Raw genomic sequence first — 22,969 nt, 5'->3', positions numbered from 1 at the left:
CTGATCTCCACGTGCTTATTACCTCCCATTTATGGTTTGGTTGGACGTGCACAGTTGAAACTCACGCTGGGGGCGAGGCAACAGAAAGACCCCTTATTTTGCTCAACATAATCGGCAAACCAAAAAAAAAAAAAATAGCTTGCAGTAACACACGATGCCCCCCATGAACAAAACGCACTCAATTCGAGCTGAAGTCCTTGTTCACCCAAAAGCCTTGCGCCTTGTTATCTAAGCGACAGATAGTGTCGTAAAAGTGAGCTTTGGTAGCGGATCGTATGGCAGCTGTGTGCTCTGGAGCTAAACTTAAACCTGAACAACCTTGCAGAATGAGTAGGCTTTATCACCATTGTAAAACACTTATATATTATCAGTGTCGGTATATTTAGAGGTATTAGGCAGATATTCCTTAAAGCCATCCCCACTTAGGACGGCGCACTGCGGCTTTCAACATATCGTAATGTCGTTTTTTTCACAGATTCCATGCGAGAAAGAGTGCCACCTGGCAGAACACGAAAAAAACAACAGGGCCTCGAGACAACTGAGAACGCTATGTGCCGTCAACGACTACGACAGTCATTTTAGAAAGAAAACCTCACGGGATAGAAAGAACGGATTCCACACAGACTTGCGCGAAGCCTTAGTCGCAGCTAATATTTCTTGGGCGAAAGTAGAAAACCAAGTTTTCACAAACTTTTTACAAAAATATTTTAGTCATACCATAATGCCGTAGTCGACTCTGCGCAAGAACTACCTGCGGTCTTTGTATGAGAAAACAGTGAAGAAAATGAAAGATTAACTTAGATACTTGTGTATTGGGGTCTCCGTAGACGAAAGGGCAGATGCAACTGGACACTTTGTCGCGCACCTCGTAGCTGGGAAGCTTGTAGCAGGCGAGAGAACCACGCCTTTTCTTGAGTGCTTTAAGGCGCTATGGAGAGAACAGATGCGAAGACCGTGGCGTACTTTGACTTCGCGTCCTTGAAGTTGCTATACCCTACTGGATTGGAAGACAGCAGAGTGTTGTTACTTTACACGGATGCGGCGGCTCATATGCACAAAGCTGCACTCCTCCTGAAGGAATTCTACCCGCGGATGTTGCACGTCACCTGCCTCAGCCAGGGCAGTCACCGCATTTGAAAAACAACTAAGAAAACACTTCAAGCATGTAGACAATCTCTTTCCTGCTGTAAAAGCTATGTTTTTAAGTCACCGTTTTGTGTTTCTGCATTTAAGGAACAGCTACCAGAGGTACCTCTTTCACCAGGACCCATCGTGACGCGACGGAGAAACCTTGCTTAAGGCTGTAGAGCGTTGAAGTACTTACTTTACAGGTGTGAGATGGTGATTAACGGGTTTCCAGCAGACGATAGTGTGTCAGTCAGAAAGGCTCAGTATGCCCCGCGGGAGGACACTCTCGAGGGTGACCTGGCGTACTTGTTCTCCAATTTCACGTTTCTGGCGGGCACAATCAAGAGCCTCGAAAGTGCTGGCGAAACTCTGGCTCAGAACATCGGGCCCATTTCGAAAGTACAAGAACTAGTCGACGCCGTCCCCGCAGGCCCCGCTGCTGTACAAGTTCGTTCAAAGCTTCAGTGCGTCTTGAGCAAACAAAGTGGGTTTTCTGTACTCAAAGAAGTCTCGAAGGTTCTCACCGGGGAACACTCCAGGGCACCTTAGGGTGTTGCAGCATTAAATATGCCTCACTGCAGATACGTCTCACTCACATCAGTTGACGTGAAAAGCTCTTTTTCAGCCTACAAACTGGTTCTAAGCGACAAGAGGCAGAAGTTGGAATCCAAGAATCTTGAGATAGTGCTTGTTTGCTATTGTTTTCATAATTGTTCACATTGTTTCTTGTTGTACTGTGTACAGCATGGAACAGCTTAGTACCCGTGTGGGCTTGGGTTGACTTTGTTCTATTGAATGCTGTATAAATTAAATTATAATTCATAATGCACCACTTTATTTTGTATTTCTCTGAATTTTCGGAGGCCCTCCATGCTTTCAAAAGCACTTTGTGAAGAAAAACTGATTGTGCCTATAAATGCGTGACGAAGTTTTTAGTTCATTTGATAGGCGCCTAAAACTGGCTTTTTAGTGCCTAAACATCCGGCCTCTAAACATCACATCTATAAGACTGCTATATTTGAGGTAGTTAAATACTTATTCTTCAAATCAAATGCAGATATGGTTTTATATAAAGTAGCTTAAAAATGAGTATATAAACAAATTAAGCAGATATGGCTAAAAATACACAAAATGGCCATATATTTACCTGTAATGTGAATCTAGCCTTATCTGCCCAATTCCTATATATCCATATGTGGGTTTTTTAATTAGGGTTCATCCATGGTATGTCTGTAAGGGAAGGTACGCTAAGCATGTTAAGTCAGGTAAAAATGATACCGAAATCGCTGATGTCGCTACGACAATTCTCGATGAAATACGGTAGCCTTTAGCGCAGAAATTTCAACTAAACGAAGGATAAAAATGTCAACCCCGCAAAGACACGCAAACTGCTATGTTTGCAAAGCCGGTCTTTTCTCCCGGATGTTGGCGGTTCCGGATGCATTCCACCACATCTTCCGTCGATCGCCACCTGCATATCGTTGCATTTGGAGAGCCAAACTTTCCTTCAAATGTCGGCTGTTTCTCACCGTCGCTGCGTATTAAAGTTGTAAAAGGAGGATTTATTATTTCATTAAAACCTAGTTTGGATTATAGCGTTAAGAAGCAATTGATTATACTTTAACTGCACAGACACATTTTCCAGCCAGTTATTGCAACCTTGTTCGAAGTGAAGCATGCCTCTACTTGAAAAAAAAGTGCATTCGTGTTGTCACTTGCCTATCCGGAAAGAGTTACAACTCTTCCTGGAGAGGAGGCCCGTTTTATGTCCATGCTTTTTCTGCCGACCCAAGGATCGCGAAGTTATACGTCTCCGACGCGCAGAAAGACAATTTATAGCAAAGCAAGTGGAGTGTGCCTTGTTCAGTGCATTTACGAATGACGCGAAAGACGACAAGGTATGGCTTATAAAGATGATGGGCATTAAATGCATGCCAGAAATGAAGCAAGATGCTGTGCCAATTATTTTGCCTGCAAAACAAAGCAAGCTCAGCCTACTTCCGCTCCATTTGCAGAGAAGACGGACAGAGGTAAGCCGCATTTGTTTTTACTTCGACAGTGTGATTTCAAAAAAGATCGACCAAAGGGTGGCTGCTCGACATTCTTAGATCAACTGATATTTTTAAAAGTTATTGTCTAGTGTCCGGTATGAAACAATACACATACAGTCCTAACAAAAAAAGTTGGGAATATGAAAAGTCGTCAGGCACGAAAAGGTGGACAGCTGCAATAATACGCACTGATGGCGGGGGCACGTTTGAAAGTGAATAATAAAACTATAAAATTAGCAACACTATAATACTTCTTAGAAAGAAACTATCGGTACAGCTTGCTTGTTATATATAATAATAATATTTATTTACAATATATTTTGCTTTTTAAACATTTCCAAACCTGCGTGCTCTAACGACAAATAGCAAATTTTGAGGCCTTTATCTCAAGAAATAATTTAAACACTATCATTAACTTTTCAAACACTATTCTACTTATGGATGGCTAATATTTAATATATATTTCAGATTAAACAGCGATACTGTAGTTGTGATGCACTTAGGGAAACATGAGGGAAAGTCAAACAAAAAATATTTAATGCAAAAAAACCTTAGATTTTTTTAGTTGGATACCCTGTCATACATTATTTAGGCAAACATTTTTATTAAAACATGTTGCATTGTTTAAATAGGAACAACGACACAACTCACTGAGCTAGGGTCTGCTTTCAAAGCTTAGACTTAGCAGTGCACTATATGAGAAATGGCTCTGAGTTCCAGTTTCATAAAACTTACACAAATCTTTTATATATTTGTATTCAGATGAGGTCATTGCCAACTAGAACAATCGGTGAAACAGTAAAAGTGAGGAGAAACTATATACAGCATTTTACATACAACGTACAAAGGTGTATCATGTTAGAGACTAGTGATTCGCGAAAAGTTGATGCAGTGGGAAGTTTTATTTCACAGTATATTTACATTTCGAATAAAAGAAATAACTTTACTTCACACAGAAAGATAAAGATAATATTATAAAATTGTTCAGGTTGGCTATGTATTTCCGGGTACAAAGAATTTCAGGTTAATGATGCCAGCGCGCCTCTAGTGGATCGTGGCAAAGCCGAGATATTTCGCCCTGCGTGACGATAACGTTTCGTGATTTTGGTATGGTGATAAGATAAGGATTATAAGCAATCGCCGAGTAAAGCTGTAGGTTATATACCCCGCGAAGAAGACTGATAAATAAGATGTCACTGCATTAAAAATGAACAGTACTTGGGGAATCGAATTCGGCAATTTACGCTAAGGCTTTCATCGCTGTACCCATCTCATAAAGTTTCTTCTAGACAGATCCGACTCTCCGTGCTACATATATGTCACAGGTTCCTAAGGTTGATGCATTGCACATACGCCACGCGTGCCAAGACTGAATGACAAGAAAGACCTGCACCGTCAACCACTTTTTTTTTGTTGTGGGCGATACCGAACGACCTCATTTTCATCCAGATACACAAGATGCACGCCTTTTGGTTTCTTGAATAGAACGCTCACCATCGTCGTGGCCATCTGAATTTCGTTTGTTGAACGTTCTCTCAGGTTGTTCAACGTGGCCTGGTGCTCCACAAGTCCGCCCACCTCGTCGCATGCAGTTTTTCGCGTGCCGATGCTGAAAATAACTACTGGGCTTATTGACAATCTTTCTATGCAAATTGGTCAAGCTGGTAGGGATTCTTGAGATGACTGGCGGCTCCGTCTCCTACGTACGTCATGTGCGTATAAACGGCAACGTTGTCTTCGACCCACTCTCGCTTTTTCTAGAGCCAAGCACGTGTGCGCGGCATCGTCACACAGGTCCTAACGGATGATATCGAAGATGTTAGTAGATTTTCTTGTCGTCTCTACACGTGTAAATATCGTAACTTTATTGTGTGTGGTATGCTTGAACTGAACTCCATCGGGAAGCATGATGGTTGTTTTCAGCAAAGTCAAATTGAAAGGCAGCTTTCGTGTTGCAATCATTGCTTTTCATCGTAGATAGCTTTACTTCGTGTTTGTCAGATATGGTTGTGAAATATCCAACTTTTACCGTTACTTGAACGACTTTTAGGAAATTCTCAGGATCCAATATCTTTTCACAAAGTCGCAGGACTCCCACGTTGTGAGCTCATTATCTTCATCCTCTAGGATATGAAGTTCCTTGAGTTTAAAAGACTGGCCATTTGGGCAGTGATCACATTCTCCTTAAAGGATTTGTGCAACAATTTCAGTGCTTTGCTTTATAATTTCACAGTTGGTGTCTCAACCTCTCGGACGTAAAAAAGAAAAAAAAAAACGCTTTTGTCTGCATATCCTAGTTTTTATGTTAAAAATTGACAAGACTAGAGTTTTTGGCACCTCTCGACGATTTCACCGTCTTCCGAGTCACGTGCACTGTCATGTGCCGAAGGGACACGCGAGGTTCCGGTGAAGCTCTCTCTCTAGAGCCATCAGAGTGCAGTGGGAACTTACCCGCTCGCGACCACGTGACCACGTTCTTGGGCAGCGCGATCAACATTGTGAAAAGAGGAAAGTCTCGTACGGGTCCGGCCATCCCCGTCCTTCTCTACACCCGTCCCCTCCGGCTTCTGGCGGCTGTTCGCTGTAACAGTTAGAGCTGACGGTATTGTTGACCTCGGGTAGATGATGCCACTAAAACTTGTTCTTATAGAAGTTTTGTTGTAGATACCAGGTTTTCGACGCATTTATATTTATGTTGGAACGACAAGATTTATAGAAAAATTAACTTTGATTGAGCCGGTATTTGCACAATTTCCTTTCTTTTTACAAGTCCCCCATTCACGTCACGCCGGGTTCTTCTCATGACCGCCGCTCGTGGCTGCAGGTCGGGAAATATTCTAAATTTTGCCTCGCATAATCGACCTGATATTAGGTCGAACAGAAATGCTGAGTTAATTTCAAAAGTATTGAATGTTCAGCTCGTAACGTTGTTTAGAGCGTAAATACAAAGATCCTATTCAGCGCCGCTCACACAAACGCCCACTTCCTGGTGTGGAATACATTTGACCAATCTAGGGCGCAAAGAATAAAATTTTGTCAGGACACCCTACCGAAAATACGGTATGAAATTTAACATCGTAACATTCAAACTGGATTATCGAGCCGGGAATCTTACCGTAAAATATGCATACCGTGACCAAAAAAGCGTAGCCAATGCATACCGTAATCTGAACTGGATTACTCAATAGCGTAAAATGAACCGTGTCCAAACCATCTGGCCGGTGCATACCATAATCTGGACTGGATTACTGTATACCGTAAAATAAACGTGTTCAAACCGTTCGGCCGGTGCAAACCATAATCCGAACAGGATTACTGAATACTTTACAATGAACCGTGTTGCCCTGCTCAAGAAATCAAAAAACCCATATAGTTTTCATACAGGTTGACTCGCTTGGGTTATATGATGTTATGAACATACGAAGCCAGTGTGCAAACAGGTCGTACTACATGTGAAGGGTTCGCAAACAGCAGCACCCGACCTGATACGGGTCTACCTGTTATGCGGGTTCACTCATGCCGCAGGCCCACCCGTAAACTCCTGTTCGGAAAAAGGTGAGCTAGCAACCCCCGATCTGCCCTTCGTATTCCCGAGGCGCTCCACTGAAATAAATTCCCGACACGGTTCCTGAAAAGATCATGCAAAAGAAACTAACAAAATGACTCGAAAGCAGGTACAGTTGACGTAACATATATATTACACGCATGACAAAGCAAATAACGCAGCACCGTCATGACATCAACAGAAAAACTGAGTTAGGTCCCAAAAGTAGCCTAAAACTGCAGCTTCCTGTCGATATCTTGAAGATGCTCCGGAATGTACTTGATCATGAGACTCCTTCGTTGCCTAGGCGACATATCAAAGGGTGCTTGCCCGATGTACATGTCGAAGGCATCTGAAAATGAAAAGAATGTGGAAATTATTCATATGCACCACTGATAAGTCAAACCTTTTTTATATTTAACTCGCGAAAAACCGTCTACCAGTTTGATATAGCGGGCATTTTTATAAGAAATGTTTAATGAATTTTACATCAAACAAGCACGCCACATTTAGAAAAGTTGTTTACTCTTGAAGTAGCGTTTGTACGTCATGAGGGACGTTCTGCGCGGCTATTCAGTGGCCGCTTCTTTGTTTTTCAAGGTCCCACCGGCTCACCCTCTCCCCTCTTCCTACGCAAAGGAGAGTACATTTTTTTCTTCTGCGCGGTTTACGCGGTTGCCCAAAGAAAAAAAAAAGCCAGCTTTCTCTGCTAGCTTGCTTCCCCTCAACGTGATGCCGCGTTGGGGGAAAGGCAGCTAGCAGAGCAAAACGGCGCTCTTGGCAGTTTGATCTATTGGGAGATACTGGAGTTTTCGTTGAATGTAACCCCATTTTCCGCTATGCATTTTTATTAAAGCTACTCGTATGTTTACAAATAGTTCAATACAAGGTATAGTTTAAATTATTCGGGTTTGACTGTTGCCCTATATAGAAAAAAACACATTGCAATCACATGTTAATTTGTTTAAATAATGTAGTTATTAAGGTGCAACTGAGAACAATTAGCAATGATCTCAATGACATGCCAACCCAAAATAAGTCAGCCAAAATATTTGCCACCTTAAATCTGACCACCTTCTAAATGTCAACTCTGTATCGAAATCAACAGAGGTAGCCTGCTCAAGGCTACACTTAAATAATTAACAAAAATTAAATAAAATTAAATAAAATTGACAAGCGCTCCAGCAATTTCAACTTGTGGCAAAACGAAAGCCCCCAAACCAGCCTATTCCAACATGTTTCCACTATTAAGCCTATGGTATTGTCAGACTAACACACACTGACCATTATATACCCCTGCGTTCTTGAAATGACGATGAGCCAATGGTACTTACAGAACAAAAGTAACCAGTATAAGCTCGTGTTTATCCAACATTGGCAAGCCAATACTAAACACATGCCAACAGTGTCCATTTCATGATAGTCCCCATCAAATACTGGAATACCAATGGCACGGACAGGCCAACGGTTCACCATTTTATTCCAGTGTTCATCCAATGTTAGCAAGCCAAGGAAACTCAAAATCAAACATTGTCCGGTTTGTTTCAGTATTCATCAAAAATTGGCAAGCCAATGGAACTGACCGGCCAGGATTGCCCATTTTATACCAGTGTTCATCCAATATTTGCTAGCCAATGGAACTGACAGGCCAACATTGGCCATTTTATGCCAGTGTGAATCCAATGTTCGCAAGCCAATGGAACTGTTATGCCAACATTGCCCATGTTTTGCCAGTGTTCATCTAATATTCGGAAGCGAATGGAACTGACAGGCCAAGATGGCCTATTTTATACCAATGTGCTTCTAATATCGGTTGGTCAGTGGAGAAGCTGGGCCATCACTGAAGGTTCTACATAATGCCATAGACAATATTAGGAGCAGATTGGCTAAAGTGGACCAGATACCACTGTATTTTGTATTGCTTCAAGTGTTCATACTCTCTTCTGCGTGCAATATTTCTTGCATATATCTAGTATTTGTGTCTTTATTTCGCCTTTTCCGATGGGAGGGCCGACGGAAAACACGCCGCTTTGCGCATCGTACACCGGGTGAGTACTACCTTTGCTACCGATTCCTATCACGCTGTTAGCTGTTCATTTTGGTTTATTTGACCCGCCTGCAGTCCAGAGGAGCAGTTTATGAATACCCGCGCACATGTCATAGGGGTAGGCAGAGCTCTGAATCAACAATCACGACGCAAGAGCCGAGTGCGCTGTGATTTGGCCGCCCGCGCTCGGTCCGTATGCTTTCGAGTGCCGCTTAACTTGACTAAGACACAGCACGCTGCTTTGCCGTCGCAAATCATTTGTCCCAATGCCTGCGAAACCGTAACACCGTTCGGCATATCCAACGCTGCGGCGCCTGACAACTGCACGCCGCGGCGCGAGCCCCTAGCAAGCGCCGGCTGTTCAACGTTGCGGCTTGTATGCGCTTTTGGCATGCATTCATGATCAGTCTCCTCGGCGGTTGTCAGTTGCTGGCATCTTAACTCGAGCATCAGCTGGCATCTTGACTCGAGAAATAAAATTATCGAAGGATCTACGAGTTTCAAGGTGACTGCCTGGGTGACAGGATATATCTGCACTTAAAAAGGGTGTTTGCAACTGACAACCTCTTAGCAGATGGATTAAGAAGGCATACCATAAGCGCATACAAGCCGCGACGTTGGACCACTGGCGCTTGCGAAGGGCTTACGCCGCTGCGCACAGTTTGTCAGTCACCGCAGCGTTGGATATGCCGAACGGTGTTACGGTTTTGCAGGCATTCGGACAAATGATTTCCGGCAACACACATCTTCACTTGAAAAAAGGGCGTTGGCAACTGACAACCGCTTAGCAGATAGATTACGAAGGCATGCCATAGGCGCTTTCAAGCCGCGACATTGAGCCGTCGGCGTTTGTGAAGGGATCGTGCCGCAGCGCGCAGTTGTCAGGCGGCGCAGCGTTGCATATGCCTCAGCTTCGGAAACATTCGAACAAATGGGTCGCGGCGACAAAGCGGCGTGCTGTACCTTGGTCAAGTAAGCAGCACTCGGAGGCACACGCCACAGCGCAGTCAATGGGGTGAGCGCAAGCGGCACAATCAGAGCGCACTGGGCTCTCGCGTCGCGATTGTTGATTCAGAGCTCTGCCTACCCCTATGACATGTGCGCGGGTGTTCATAAACGACTCCTCTCGACTGCACGCGAATCCTATAAACCAAAATGAACAGCTAACAGCACGATAAGAATCGGTAGCAACGGTAATACTCACACGGGAAACGACGCGCGAAGCGGCGTGTTGTCCGTCGGCACTCCCGTCGAAAAAGGCGAAATAAGGACACAAGTACTATATATACAAAAGAAATATTGCACGCAGAAGAGAACAGAAACACTTAGAAGCAACAAAAAAATACACTGGAATAGATAAAAATAGCTAATAGATTCGAAAAACATAAAATTGATTGATTGATTGATTTGAGTTTTATGCCGCGAGAGCTACCAGGGCCAAAATGCGCCAAGTGCATAAACTATTGCAGAAACAAGGGTTGAAGAAACAGAGCTATAGAAGCTGATGATTTTATAAGACTATGAACATGAATCGTGTATTACATAAACATGAGTTCTGGGTGTAAAAAATTGCTATGTCTAAGAATTTTAAGATTACACACTGACCATAATCTACAACATTTTAAGATATCTACAATGGGAGTGATATATTTTATGAATAAAAGTTACAACCGGTGTATGTAGCCAGTTACTTCAAGAAATTCTAAAACCCGTCGAAAAGGGACTAGAGGTTTATCGCCAAGAAGGAAGACTGGGTGAAACGGGAGATGACATCGAAAAAGTTCTGGAAAACATGCCCGTCGCTTTTCATGTAGGTGCCTGCAATTCCACAAGATATGTAATACAGTCACTACTTTGCCGCAGTGCTCACACTGTGGAGCATCTTCACCACAAAGCAAATGCAGATGTGTCAAGCGCGAGTGGCCAATCCTCAATCGGGACATCAAAACTTCATGGAAACGATTCTTGTGATGGGAGATCTCCCACACCTCCAATCAAGGTTTGATAAAGTGTAGTTTATCGGCAATTTCCCTATCCCATTCTGACTGCCATACCTTAGTAGGAGTCAGCGACAGGGCTCGAGAGCGAAAACTAAAAGAACTTGCATCCGCAGATAACAACAAAGGAAAGAGCCGAAGCTGAAGGGGCGGATCCACCAACAGCGAAGTCACCGGAGGAACGCTGCCACATCGGACCGTCCAGGACAACCGCCACCAGAGCAGCGACTAGAGCGACACCAGGACATCATAAAGAGGAGCGCCCGACGACAGCTGCCAGTCAGCGACAGGGCTCGAGAGCGAAAACTAAAAGAACTTGCATCCGCAGATAACAACAAAGGAAGGAGCCGAAGCTGAAGGGGCGGATCCACCAACAGCGAAGTCACCGGAGGAACGCTGCCACATCGGACCGTCCAGGACAACCGCCACCAGAGCAGCGACTAGAGCGACACCAGGACATCATAAAGAGGAGCGCCCGACGACAGCTGCCAGTCAGCGACAGGGCTCGAGAGCGAAAACTAAAAGAACTTGCATCCGCAGGTGGGAGGATTTTCATTTCCTACTAAATTCAGAGCTAATCCCTGTCGCTGACTGACTGACTGGCCGTTGCGAGTGTTCACGAATATGGCTAGAGCAAACGATCTTGATGAAAGGTGTTTAAGCTGTAAAAAAAGTATTGAAGATAACGAGAAAGAGAGTGTGTTAAAATGTTGCGAGTGTCACTTTTGTTATCACCTTGGCGCTTGCTCGGGTACTAGCGAAAGCACCTTTCGCGGAAAAAAAACGGGATGCAAAGAAACCTGGAAATGTCAAACTTGTCGGGGAGCGAAAGTGAGAACTAGGAGCAATACGGATGATACCACAAACATACAAAAACAACTGACAGAAATGACAAGGATGTTGGCAGTACTCACGCCGCTGAAACAACAAGTAGATGAGTTGATGACTGTAAAACAAACAGTGCTAGACATTGAAAAATCAATGCAGACTATGTCGGACAAGTACGACGAGGTGTTAAAGAAAATGACGGAACAAGACACCGAAGTTAAAGAGCTGAAGAAAAGAATCACCGTGCTCGAAAAGGAGAAGGCAACTGACGAAACGTCACAACTAAGGAAAGATTTAAACAGGCTGGAGCAGTACGGAAGAATGAACAATCTAGAAGTACATGGGTTAGTGCAAACCCAGGATGAAAACTTGCTCGAAAAGCTGAATCAAATTGCTGACAAAATAGAGGTGCCTAGATTAAAAGTTGATAGCGTCGAAGCGGTGCACCGGGTTCCAAACAAAGGCAGCAAAACGCCCATGGTGATAGTGCGATTTATCAATCGTAACGATAGGAACGTGTGGCTAAGAAACAAGAGCAAGTTGAGGGGTGGCGATGATACCGGCACTATTTTTATCCAAGAAAACATGACTGCACAAAACAGAAAGACGTTTTTTGACGCAAGAGCGAAGGCAAAAAGCATGGGGTACAAGTTTATTTGGCACAAAGAAGGTTGTACGTATGTGCGAAAAGAAGAAGGCGCACCAACTATCCGGATTGAGAACGAAGGGGACCAGGTAAAAATAAAGTAAGTGCAATGTAAATGCAGCCGCTACAGTCGATGGGTGACATGGAAAGAAAACAAACGATTTCATCACTCAAGGAATGGTGGAAAGAGATTTCACCAGGAGCAAACGAAACCAGTTTCATTTTGTTACATGTAAATATACGGAGCTTGAAGAAACACTACAGTGAAATGAACCTACTTCTTGATCCATTCATGAACTCTATTGATTGCTTAGTCATATCTGAAACGAACATAACGGACTGCGACGAAGCATTATTCCAAAATAAAAGTTTTGAAACGATTACAAATAACAGAAAGAACAAGCGAGGAGGTGGAATCATGGTTATGGTCAGTAAAAAGTGGAATATAAAGAATAGTAAAAAAATAACTTTTTCGAGGGCAGAAGCAGTACAAATAGATATTGAGAATGAAAAGGAACAGATACAAATTCTGGCAGTATATATTGCACCTCAAGGAAATATAGCAGAATTCATTGACGATATCGATAACTGGATAAAGGTAGAGAATTCGAAAAATTTAATAATTACTGGAGATATAAATATTGATATAACTAAGCAAAGTAATCTAGTAGACAAGTACCTAAATTGCTTGGCTTAACATGGACTTCAATCAATGATTAAAGATATTACGAGAGAAGAAATTTTGGGTTTGCAATTGACAAGATCATGTATTGACCATATTTGCATTAGGAGCAAAAAATACTGTAAAGCTCACGTCATTGCTGAAAAATTAGCCGACCACTACTTTGTGGGAATAGCAATTCCAGAATTGGGTATTCCTGAAAGCGAAAGGGACCAAGTAACTACATATATCAACAACACAAAAGTAGATAAATACGTGAGAGAGATAAACTGGGAAAGCATAGACAATGAAGAAGACCCCGAAATTATATACAATAAAATAAAAAATGCGTTTACGGATATATATAAAAAGTCGTCTGAACAGGTCACCGTAAAGAAAAGGAAAACGGGGAACCAATGGGTGACAAAAGAAATAGATCAACTAATCAGGAAAAAAAACAAAGCGTGGCGACTACTTAAAAGCAGTCCAGAAAGCAGCCAACGCAAGGAAGAGTACAGATCCATAAGAAATAAAGTGACATCAATAATAAAAAAGGAGAAAAGAAACTATTTCTGGAAAAAGTTTGAACACACCAAGGATCCAACTCAATGTTGGTCTGTAATTAATCAAGTAGTGGGTAGAAACACTGGACTGTCAATAGATCAAACAATCAAAAAGAACTTTGGAACATACTGCAATGATGAGAAAATAGCAAATGATTTTAATAACGAATTTATACAATCAATAGAATTGCTTTGCAATCATGGATACCAAAAGGAAACGGAAAATAGAGCTAGAATCGGAAACTCAATGTATCTCCCTGAAATGACCGAGGAAGATCTAATAGAAATAGTAAGTAACATGAAAACAAACAAAGCAGTTGGAATCGACTCGATCAGACCGCGCGACATCAAAGAAAATGTAAATATAATTAAGACAGTATTGCTAGCATTGTATAATAAGAGCTTGGCCGTCGGGAAGGTACCAAGTGGTTTAAAAACAGCTGTGGTAAGACCGATTTACAAGAAAGGAGATAAAAAAACTCTTCTTAACTATAGGCCTGTCTGTATTCTTCCAGTCCTTAATTACATAATGGAAAAATATGTCCATAATGCGTTAAATGGCTTCAATAATAAATATAACCTATTAACAAAAACGCAATATGGTTTCAAGACAAATTCAAGTACAATCACTCTACTAGAAGACTTTAGTGATTTCGTAAATAAGAAACTAGACGAAGGGAATTATGTGCTAGCACTGTTTATAGATTTTTCTCGGGCATTTGAAACAGTAAGGCATGAAACACTAATAGACATACTATTCTCTTTAGGTGTCAGAGGCCAACTATTAGACTGGTTCAAGGACTACCTTTCTGGTCGGACTCAGGTTGTCAAGATAGCAAGTAGCTTCAGTGAAAAGAGACTAGTAAAACAGGGAGTGCCTCAAGGGACTGTATTGGGACCTATATTGTTTAATATATATATTAACGATATTGTGAATGTTCATTTAAATAGCGTGTTGTTTCAGTTTGCAGACGACACCGTTATTCTGTATGCAGATAAAGATTATACGACAGCCGAAAATAAAATTCAAGAGGATGTTTACAAATTGGTTAAGTGGTACAAAGAAAATCAAATTATAATTAACACTAAGAAAACAGAGTTGATGTGTTTTAGAAGTCCACAAAGACGAACTTAAATGGAAGGGAATATAAAGATACATAGTGACTCATGTAAAAATTGTAATTGTGAACCCCTGAAACTAACTACGAGTGTGAAATACCTAGGACTATACATTGACGAGCATCTCAAATGGAATCAACATGTGGAACACATCTGTAAACGACTTAGATCAGTTGCAGCCCAATTATACCACCTAAGATCGTGTTTACCTCAACCAATATTAAAGATGATATATCATAGCTTAGGAAAATCAGTCTTAGTATATGGAATTACTATATGCGGGCACTGTGCAAAGTATTTACAAGATAAAATAAATTCTATCTTAAATAAAGTAGTAAAAAACTTGTATGTACATGAAAATAGACCTTTACATTACATGTATCAACAGTTGGATATTCAAAAACTTAGTGACTTACTGGAATTAAATATTATAATTCAACATCAGTTCAGCGATAAATATAAAACAAAGTATATCCCGATAAGAAACCTAAGGCCTAAAAATTTATTCCAAGAACCAAAGGTTAAGACGAAATATGGAAAAGCAGTCAGAGCATCATATGTACCTAGAGTGTTCAATGAGCTACCACCAAGAATAATAGAAATTACAAAAATAAGCGAGTTAAAACGTGAGTTAAAACAATGGTTTATTAACAGAAAAGAGCTGTAATAAGCAGAAGAGAAGTCTACCAGGGGTTGGAATCTAAATTGTGTAGTATTGTGTGTGTTATTTTGTAGAGAATTATGGAGTAAAGGTGTATATATGTCTTGTTTTCATTTTTTTTTGTTTTGTTTGCAAGGAACTGAACAAGTGTAAAAAAGGGGTTTGTTATAAGTGACTAGAGCTCTGTCGCTGCCCTACGCACAAGCCGCTTAGGCTTATGTGGGGTATGAATCTCGGTAAAATTGTATGTGGAAAAGATGAAATAAAGAAAGATTATTATTATTATTATTATATGGCAGTTTAAGGGATATTTTAAGGCTGCGGTCCCATGGCGGCCATGACATATGATGCTTTCCGCACGTTTTCGAAATGCGATTGTGGCGTGTTCAAGCTTTCTAAAATTATGTGTTATATATCATCTTGTCCTGTACAACATTATCTTTCCTCTGATGTAGGATTTGTTTTCCTAGTGCGAAACGCTAATTCAGTGGGCACCCGCGAACATTGGCCTTTTCGGCAAAACATGGTTTCGTAGTACAGTGGTACAGGGTGCACAATTGGAGCAATTTATTTCCAATTTTAGAATGTTATAGAAGAAGAGCGCGTTCATTGTCATTAGAGGCCCTTTTTTCGTTTTTCATTTTATTTTGACAGATATTTACTTTAAAAAATGTACCTCGCGGAAGCACATTCAGTCGCGGATTTTTGGCCGCCTACTCGGTCATTTTATTTGAAACTTTTTACATGTGTTTGCAACTATGATAGAAAGAGCTACGCTAAATTTCATTGTAATATGGCCTAAACTTTTTTCGGAATGATCACGTGAAAAGTGACAAAAACAGTTTTTTTTGGCAAACTTCATTTGGTAGTACAGTGGTACAGCGCTTAGGGATTGGCACATTTGAATAAAATTGTAGACCTTCAAAGAAAAACATATTCTGCTTTGTCATTAGAGGCCCTTTTTCTAAATTTCACCTTTGAGTTTCCATAAAAAAAGCTTGAATATAGGCGAAATCACGAATTTGTTGATAGTCAAAACCGAGTATTTTGACCCTTTTTGGCAGACATTTAGGCCGATATTTTTAGTATTAAATGGAGATTACTGTTCCAGGTCCTGATTATTAGCCCACATTTTCACTAATCGAGCCTATTTATTAAAAAAAATCATAAAACATACAGAAAACACAAATTGGATGTCTGATTGCGCCCTCTATGTGGAGTTGGCTGAAATGTGACTACGCGAGGTTCAGGAAACTGCCGAGGATGGCGCTGATTCCAGCTGTGGTTGCCAGCTTCGGAAACTGGTTGTACACTTGGCGTCTTCCGTTGCTTGCAAAATAACGTGCTGGAAAACTTGGTCGAAACTTGTGTGGTCCTTTATAACACGGTACTTTCTGCTAATGTAGCTTTTAGGAAGAATTTCAGTCGCTTTCATATCGTCAATCGATTTTTTTTTATGCGAGGCTCCATCGGTTCAGTTTGCTGAATAAATTGTTCACGCAATCGATATCGAAGTTTCAAATTACCGAAATGCCAAAATCGCCAGTTCCGCGTAGATATATATATGGGTGGTTTCATCTCAAATCGTGCAGGCAAAAAGGGTCGAATTTTTAATTTCGATGAAAAAAATATATGTTATGGCGCCACTTCTAAAACCGCAGTCGACACAAACCGCAAGTTCGTCGGATTTTTTGTTCTCGACTTATAAATTTTTAAAGAGGCCGCGGCGAAAAGCAGTGTTTTTCACACCCGTCGTGGGTCGGATGTTTCGCTTGATCTCCCGCCATGGATTTTTAGTCCACATTATATTATCTTTTTTGAAGCACTCTGTGGACACATTTAAAAGGCTCCAATGCCATGAAATAATTTTAGGCCTTCTGCTTTTTTTCTGTAGAAATGTCAAAAACGCCTCCTCGGTCAATTGTTGACGAACTTTGACAATTAATTACTGGCGATCTACTTGGGTTACACCGATATTTTTTATGTCCATAGAGAGCCCAAAACACGCTCTTTATATTTATTATAAAATGCTTTGGCTGTATAAAATATCCTTTGCGGTACCTTTACGTTAATATTATGCAAAAACCAAAAAGTACCATTTTTGAAATTGATTTTCTCAAAAAACCCATTTTTTATTTTTTTTATTTTTTGTTCAAATGTAGATATGATAGTTTTCTACACGAAAATCAAGCCTAGAAAGTGTATATTTTGTTTGCATGTTTTATATTTAGGCCTCAATATCGGAAAAAGACGTCTTTGTTTTGCAAGACCTAAGTCAGACATAGCGACCCATGCGTCTCTATGAATTGTGAAAACGTTTTCTTGAATTTTCTTCTGCATTTTGCAATCAATTATATACAGATTTTGTGGTATTGAATATTTATGTATGTTTTGATAAGAGCGGGAACCATGAGATACATATCTAGCCAAATCAGCAGGCCTAGTAGACTTTCAATAACCAAAAGGCACAGACGTTGTATTGTTTCGATTTATAAACCTTTCAAAGTAAACTAGCACGACTAGCTATTAGCTGTCATATTACTAAGACAAAGAAAGTCACCACATCGTCGATATATTATATACAATTCTTTACGAAACCAAACACTGGGGCTTGTTCACCGCACATCGCACAGGTCACCAGGGAATGTCCTTTCACTTCCGTAATACACAAAAGTGGTGACACAGAAACGGTCCGAAACACACAGAGAGATTGTCATGGAGAGGGGTAGGAAATAAAAATAAATAAATAGGAATTAAATTGCCCAACTCCAATCTTAACAAAAATTGCGTTAAAAAAAAAAGTATTTAGGTACGAGCGGTGGCAAGGCGATAGGTCCACGCCTAGTGGAGAGTCAGGCAAAGAAGTCGACGGCACTTAAAGGTAAAGCAAAAAAAAAAAAATCAATAATTTAATAAGGACGGGAAAACTCAGCCGCACATGGCCAGAACAAAAACCACCTCCCCCGGGCATTCCCTAAACGGGACGCAACCAAATGCGTGCGAACACGCTCTCTACATCACCGCCAGGCCGCTACGCCATGACGAAATAAACCCAACACCTGAACAGTGCTAACAAACAGTTAGTAAGAAAACATTGAAAAAATAAATAAATAAAACGTTCAGAAAAAACCGCACCCGAGAAACAAAGTTCAGCGGGGCGAAGAAACACACACGAGTCGGTCCCACGACATTGAAGTCTGGCAGGATGACGGCGTCCGGATGATGCTCGAATCTGTTCCTCCCTCTATTACGCACATCCACGACGGCTGTGCGGAACAGTGGCTGTACGAAAGAAAGTGAAGAATAGATTCGAGCAGGCGATGCGCGAGAAGGTAACCGAGACTATGCTTCAAGCTTCATATCGGGAGAGGAGCTTTCGAGGTAGTTTCTGCAGTTACTCAAACTTTCTCTTTCCCCTTCCCTTTTTCAAAAGAACACGTCAGCCGGCGCTAACGTTTCATCTCGGGAGAAGCCCACTCTTCACAAACGGTTATAGTTGACACGGAGGCTGACTTCGACCCAACTAGTCTCCGGGCAGAATACAAACACAAGTATATTTACCAACACGCTCGTTTTAATGTCAGTCTCCGGGCTTTGCTGTTTCCAAAAGAGATAACCCTTTATAAGGACAGAACGAGCGGGTTGGTGGGGATAATTAAACTTAAACACTCCCTTCTCGTTTTCTTCCTCAAGTTTAATAGATAACCCTTCGGTGCTATCGGATCTCCCCGGAGAGAGAGAGAGAGAGCACGGCCGTTTCAAGGTAAGGATAGGGCGCTCGAAGCTATAGGGCAAACAGGCGGTATCGTTTCACGCATGCACGGATGGCTGGTTTCAAGTTTCCCCACATCCCTAACGAAACCGGCCCGTCTTCGTGTGTGCGTCTGCGGGATTTCTGTCCCGCGCCGCCGGTTTTAGCGCGCACGCGGCGTTGTTTTGGCTGGCAGAACAGTTGTTGACCGTCGAAATTGTATGGCCGTGGTGTCCTCATCCTTTCAAGCAACGATTCCTTTGCTTTCCCTTGTGCAGTGCTCTGACAGACTCCTCCTGGATGGCTGTCACTGTTCGCCGCGTCAACGACAGAATCGTACCATTTCACTCCTCGTGACACAGGGTGCGCTGCTCGCTTTACTGTCACGGGCCGTCCCATCTAACACAACGAGCGCGAAAGGTCGTGGTCATCTGCTGGCTCCGAAAGGGCGGGACGTTCATGCAGGCCAATGAGGGCCCCGAATCAATAAGACGTCTGCCGACTCCTACACGTTAAAAATTTACGACACCTGCTGGTCTGTTAAGAAGTCTTGCTTTCTCTTTTTGGAACTCCTCCGATGTAGCTTGCCGCCTATAATAAAATTTGAATAATCAATAAATATATCAGGGTGGAAATACTGTATTTCATTTTTATGTGGGAACGTTGAAAAAAAGAAAAAAACTATATCCAAGCTTGTGAAGACGCGCAATTCGCCAGTCCATTTCGAGCCGTAAAAACACGTTTTTCTACGATATTGATGCTTGAATGTAGAACATACAAACAAAATATACACTTTCTAGGCTTGATTTTCGGGTAGACAACTATCATATCTACATTTGAACAAAACATAAAAAAAAATAAAAAATGGGTTTTTTGAGAAAATCAATTTCAAAAATGCTACTTTTTGGTTTTTGCATAATATTAACGTAAAGGTACCGCAAAGGATATTTTATACAACCAAGGCATTTTATAATAAATAAAAAAAGCGTGTTTTGGGCTCTCCATGGACATAAAAAATATCGGTGTAACCCAAGTAGATCGCCAGTAATTAATTGTCAAAGTTCGTCAACAATTGACCGAGGAGGCGTTTTTGACATTTTTACAGAAAAAAAGCAAAAGGCCTAAAATTATTTCATGGTATTGGAGCCTTTTAAATGTGTCCACAGAGTGCTTCAAAAAAGATAATATAATGTGGACTGAAAATCCATGGCGAGAGATCAAGCGAAACATCCGACCCGCGACGGGTGTGAAAAACACTGCTTTTCGCCGTGGCCTCTTTAAAAATTCATAAGTCGAGAACAAAAAATCCGACGAACTTGCGGTTTGTGTCGAATGCGGTTTTAGAAACGGTGCCATAACATATATTTTTTTCATCGAAATTAAAAATTCGACCCTTTTTGCCTGCACGATTTGAGATGAAACCACCCATATATATACGGAGCGTGACGCACGTGCTTCTGGTGCGTGTGCACGTACGTGTTTGCTGCGTGGTTCTTCGGTTGCTGCGAGTTTTCGCGTATTTATTGTGCACTGCTTAAGGGGTATTCACACGAGGGAGAAATCCCGGGGATTTCTCCCCGGCACGCGTTCATCACGAGATGAAAACGCGAGGCTTTTGCACATCGCAAAGCGTGACGTTTTCGTCGTGGGATGCGCGTGCCGGGGAGAAATCCCCGGGATTTCTCCCTCGTGTGAATACCCCTTTACCTCCGTCTGCGCACGCCTCTCATCCTTGTAACTACCCCTGCTCTGTTTGCCTAGAGTGAAGTTTGTGTCTGTCTTTTCGTTCGCTGACTAAGCTCGTGTCGGTGTCCTTCCTACTGGCTGGTGTTCGTGTTTGCGTACCGTGTGTGTCGCTTTGATTACTAGGTCCCCTGCTTATGGGGTGGAGCAAGCGGTGGGCGTCGCGCCAGGGGTGGGTCGTGATTGGGGAAACAGCTTAGCAGCCGACGCTGACTTCGGCGCGTTTCTTCTGCGCACGCGCGTACTGTCAATGATATCGCTACTTCGCACCGTGACGATGCGCTGATCTACAGGCCGGTCGGCGCTCGCGTGATATTGTTGAAAATTCTCGAGCGTGTATTTACGTTTCGAAAGCCATAATAGAATTAAAGTGGACATTTGGCCGGCAGCCGGCATACCGTGGCTCTGAAAACAGATTGCTAGGAGTGCCCTCTCATTCGCTGGTTCCACGCTGGGTGCGCGCAGTACGTGCTTCTGGCCTCCCCGGCCGCCCAAATGCGTTTTTCTGATGCTTGTTTTGTTTTCAGTAAACAGACAATAGATTCCTGCTGATATTCTCCTTTATAATCTTCACTCTTGACAACTCTTTAGTGTTGGAAGGAACTTCGTCAAATTTGACGATAATGCATGTGTAAGTACAACTGGAACCTCATAGTTGCAAGAATACTTTTCCTGGATTGTCTGCATTAGAGTGCCTCCATGTGCGCTTCGCGCACATGAAGGCTCCCTAGTCTGCACCTTTCTGATAATATGATCGGTCTCCATAAATTGCACTTCCCCGCTTCGGGAGCACGGCCAGCGGTGGTTCTCTGTCGGTCATCGAACCTCACACACGTGAAGCATTGTCAAAGCTGTGATATACCGGGCGTTTTATTATTATGTTTTTTTTTTTTTTTTTTTTTTTGCTGAAAGAAATTATACTTTTGTTATTCCCGGGGATAACATTATCGGCTGCGGCGGACGTAAAGGAACGAGCGTAAATTGACAGTTAGTGGCCTAATAAACTAAAATTTGCCGTTTGCGAACGCTGGAGAGAGGGGGCGACCTCCTCTCCCCCGTTCGCTCCGCTGAAGTGGAACAGGGTGGGAGGAGCTCCCACTTCGTTCTTGACCTGTCACCGACTACAGTTGCGAATTCCACTTGTCATTTTGGAGCGATGACGAGATAGAGCTGAGTCATGTATTGCGTTCTCTGAGATGAAGAACGCAATGCGCGCGGAGTTGCTCCACGTATGCACCAGTCACCAGTAAAAACGACCTGTCCTCCGAGGAGGTCGAGCGAGACGCCGGCTGACATGGGGGTCGATCACCTCACCGTCACCACCGTCTACCGTGCCTTCAAAAACACGGGGCGCAATGTGTTTCTGCAGTATAACAAAAAAATGAACAAACAAGGTGCAAACTTTCATTTTTTTCCTAAGTGTGGTTTGCAGGGCTGAATCGAATACAAAAACGATACGCCGTGCTGGGATGACGTCGACTACAATGGTACACGATCATAACAAGAGCACAAATCCTGCCACATTATTTTGCTACAGTGATAAGAGCATATACAGGGTGTCACAAAAGAAAATTTGCACGGTCTTTTTTACCGCAAAAATAAACTAGGCATCGCCGAACGCTCATTCTCCGCCCAAAGGTAGCGCTAAAGGTCGCAACCAGATGCCAAAGTTTCAGCCCCATCCGATAAGTTAATCAAAAGTTATAAGTGATTTTCTCAATATTTCAATGGGAAAATGGCGGCCGACGGTGTTTTCGAACACATGGGGCTCTATGGCACCAGAAACCGAAAACGGGCAGAAAGGGGCTCCATTTTCCCATTGAAATTTTCAGAAAATCACATAACTTTTGATTAAGTTAACGAATCGGGCTGAAACTTTGGCATTTGGTTGTGACCTCTAGCTCTACCTTTGGGCGGAGAATGAGCGTTCGGCGGTGCCTAGTTTATTCTTGCGGTAAAAAAGACCGTGTAAATTTTCTTTTTTGACACCCTGTATATCTTTGTCCGCGATGCGGCAACAGAGACATTATTTCCAAATTAGAGTTCGAAGTTAGCCTTCGATGCTAGCACTGACCAACTTACTTCACTCACAGGGTGAAAACGTGAAACTTTGTATCATTCGGACAGAGATCGAAAAATAACACGCACCGCTTCAACTTGGACACCCCAAAATAATTAACTGTAGTGGATCGCACGCAAAAGCTTCGCGTCCGCAATAAAATTGCCGGTC

General features: G+C 42.3%; 1 protein-coding gene across 1 annotated transcript in view; it reads right to left on the bottom strand.

Moving 5' to 3' along the window:
- Positions 1 to 6,953: 6,953 nt before the first annotated feature.
- The window catches only part of LOC121835215 (uncharacterized protein K02A2.6-like), a 38,804-nt gene continuing 22,788 nt past the window's right edge, over positions 6,954 to 22,969 (bottom strand). The window contains exon 2 of the mRNA XM_042289201.1: positions 6,954 to 7,075. Coding sequence (XP_042145135.1) covers positions 6,954 to 7,075 — 122 coding nt within the window. The remainder of the gene's footprint in view (positions 7,076 to 22,969) is intronic.

The sequence above is a fragment of the Ixodes scapularis genome, unplaced genomic scaffold, assembly GCF_016920785.2.
Source record: "Ixodes scapularis isolate PalLabHiFi unplaced genomic scaffold, ASM1692078v2 PGA_scaffold12__126_contigs__length_90152505, whole genome shotgun sequence".
NCBI classification, from domain to species: domain Eukaryota; kingdom Metazoa; phylum Arthropoda; class Arachnida; order Ixodida; family Ixodidae; genus Ixodes; species Ixodes scapularis.
This window is presented reverse-complemented; position numbering and strand designations above follow the sequence as displayed.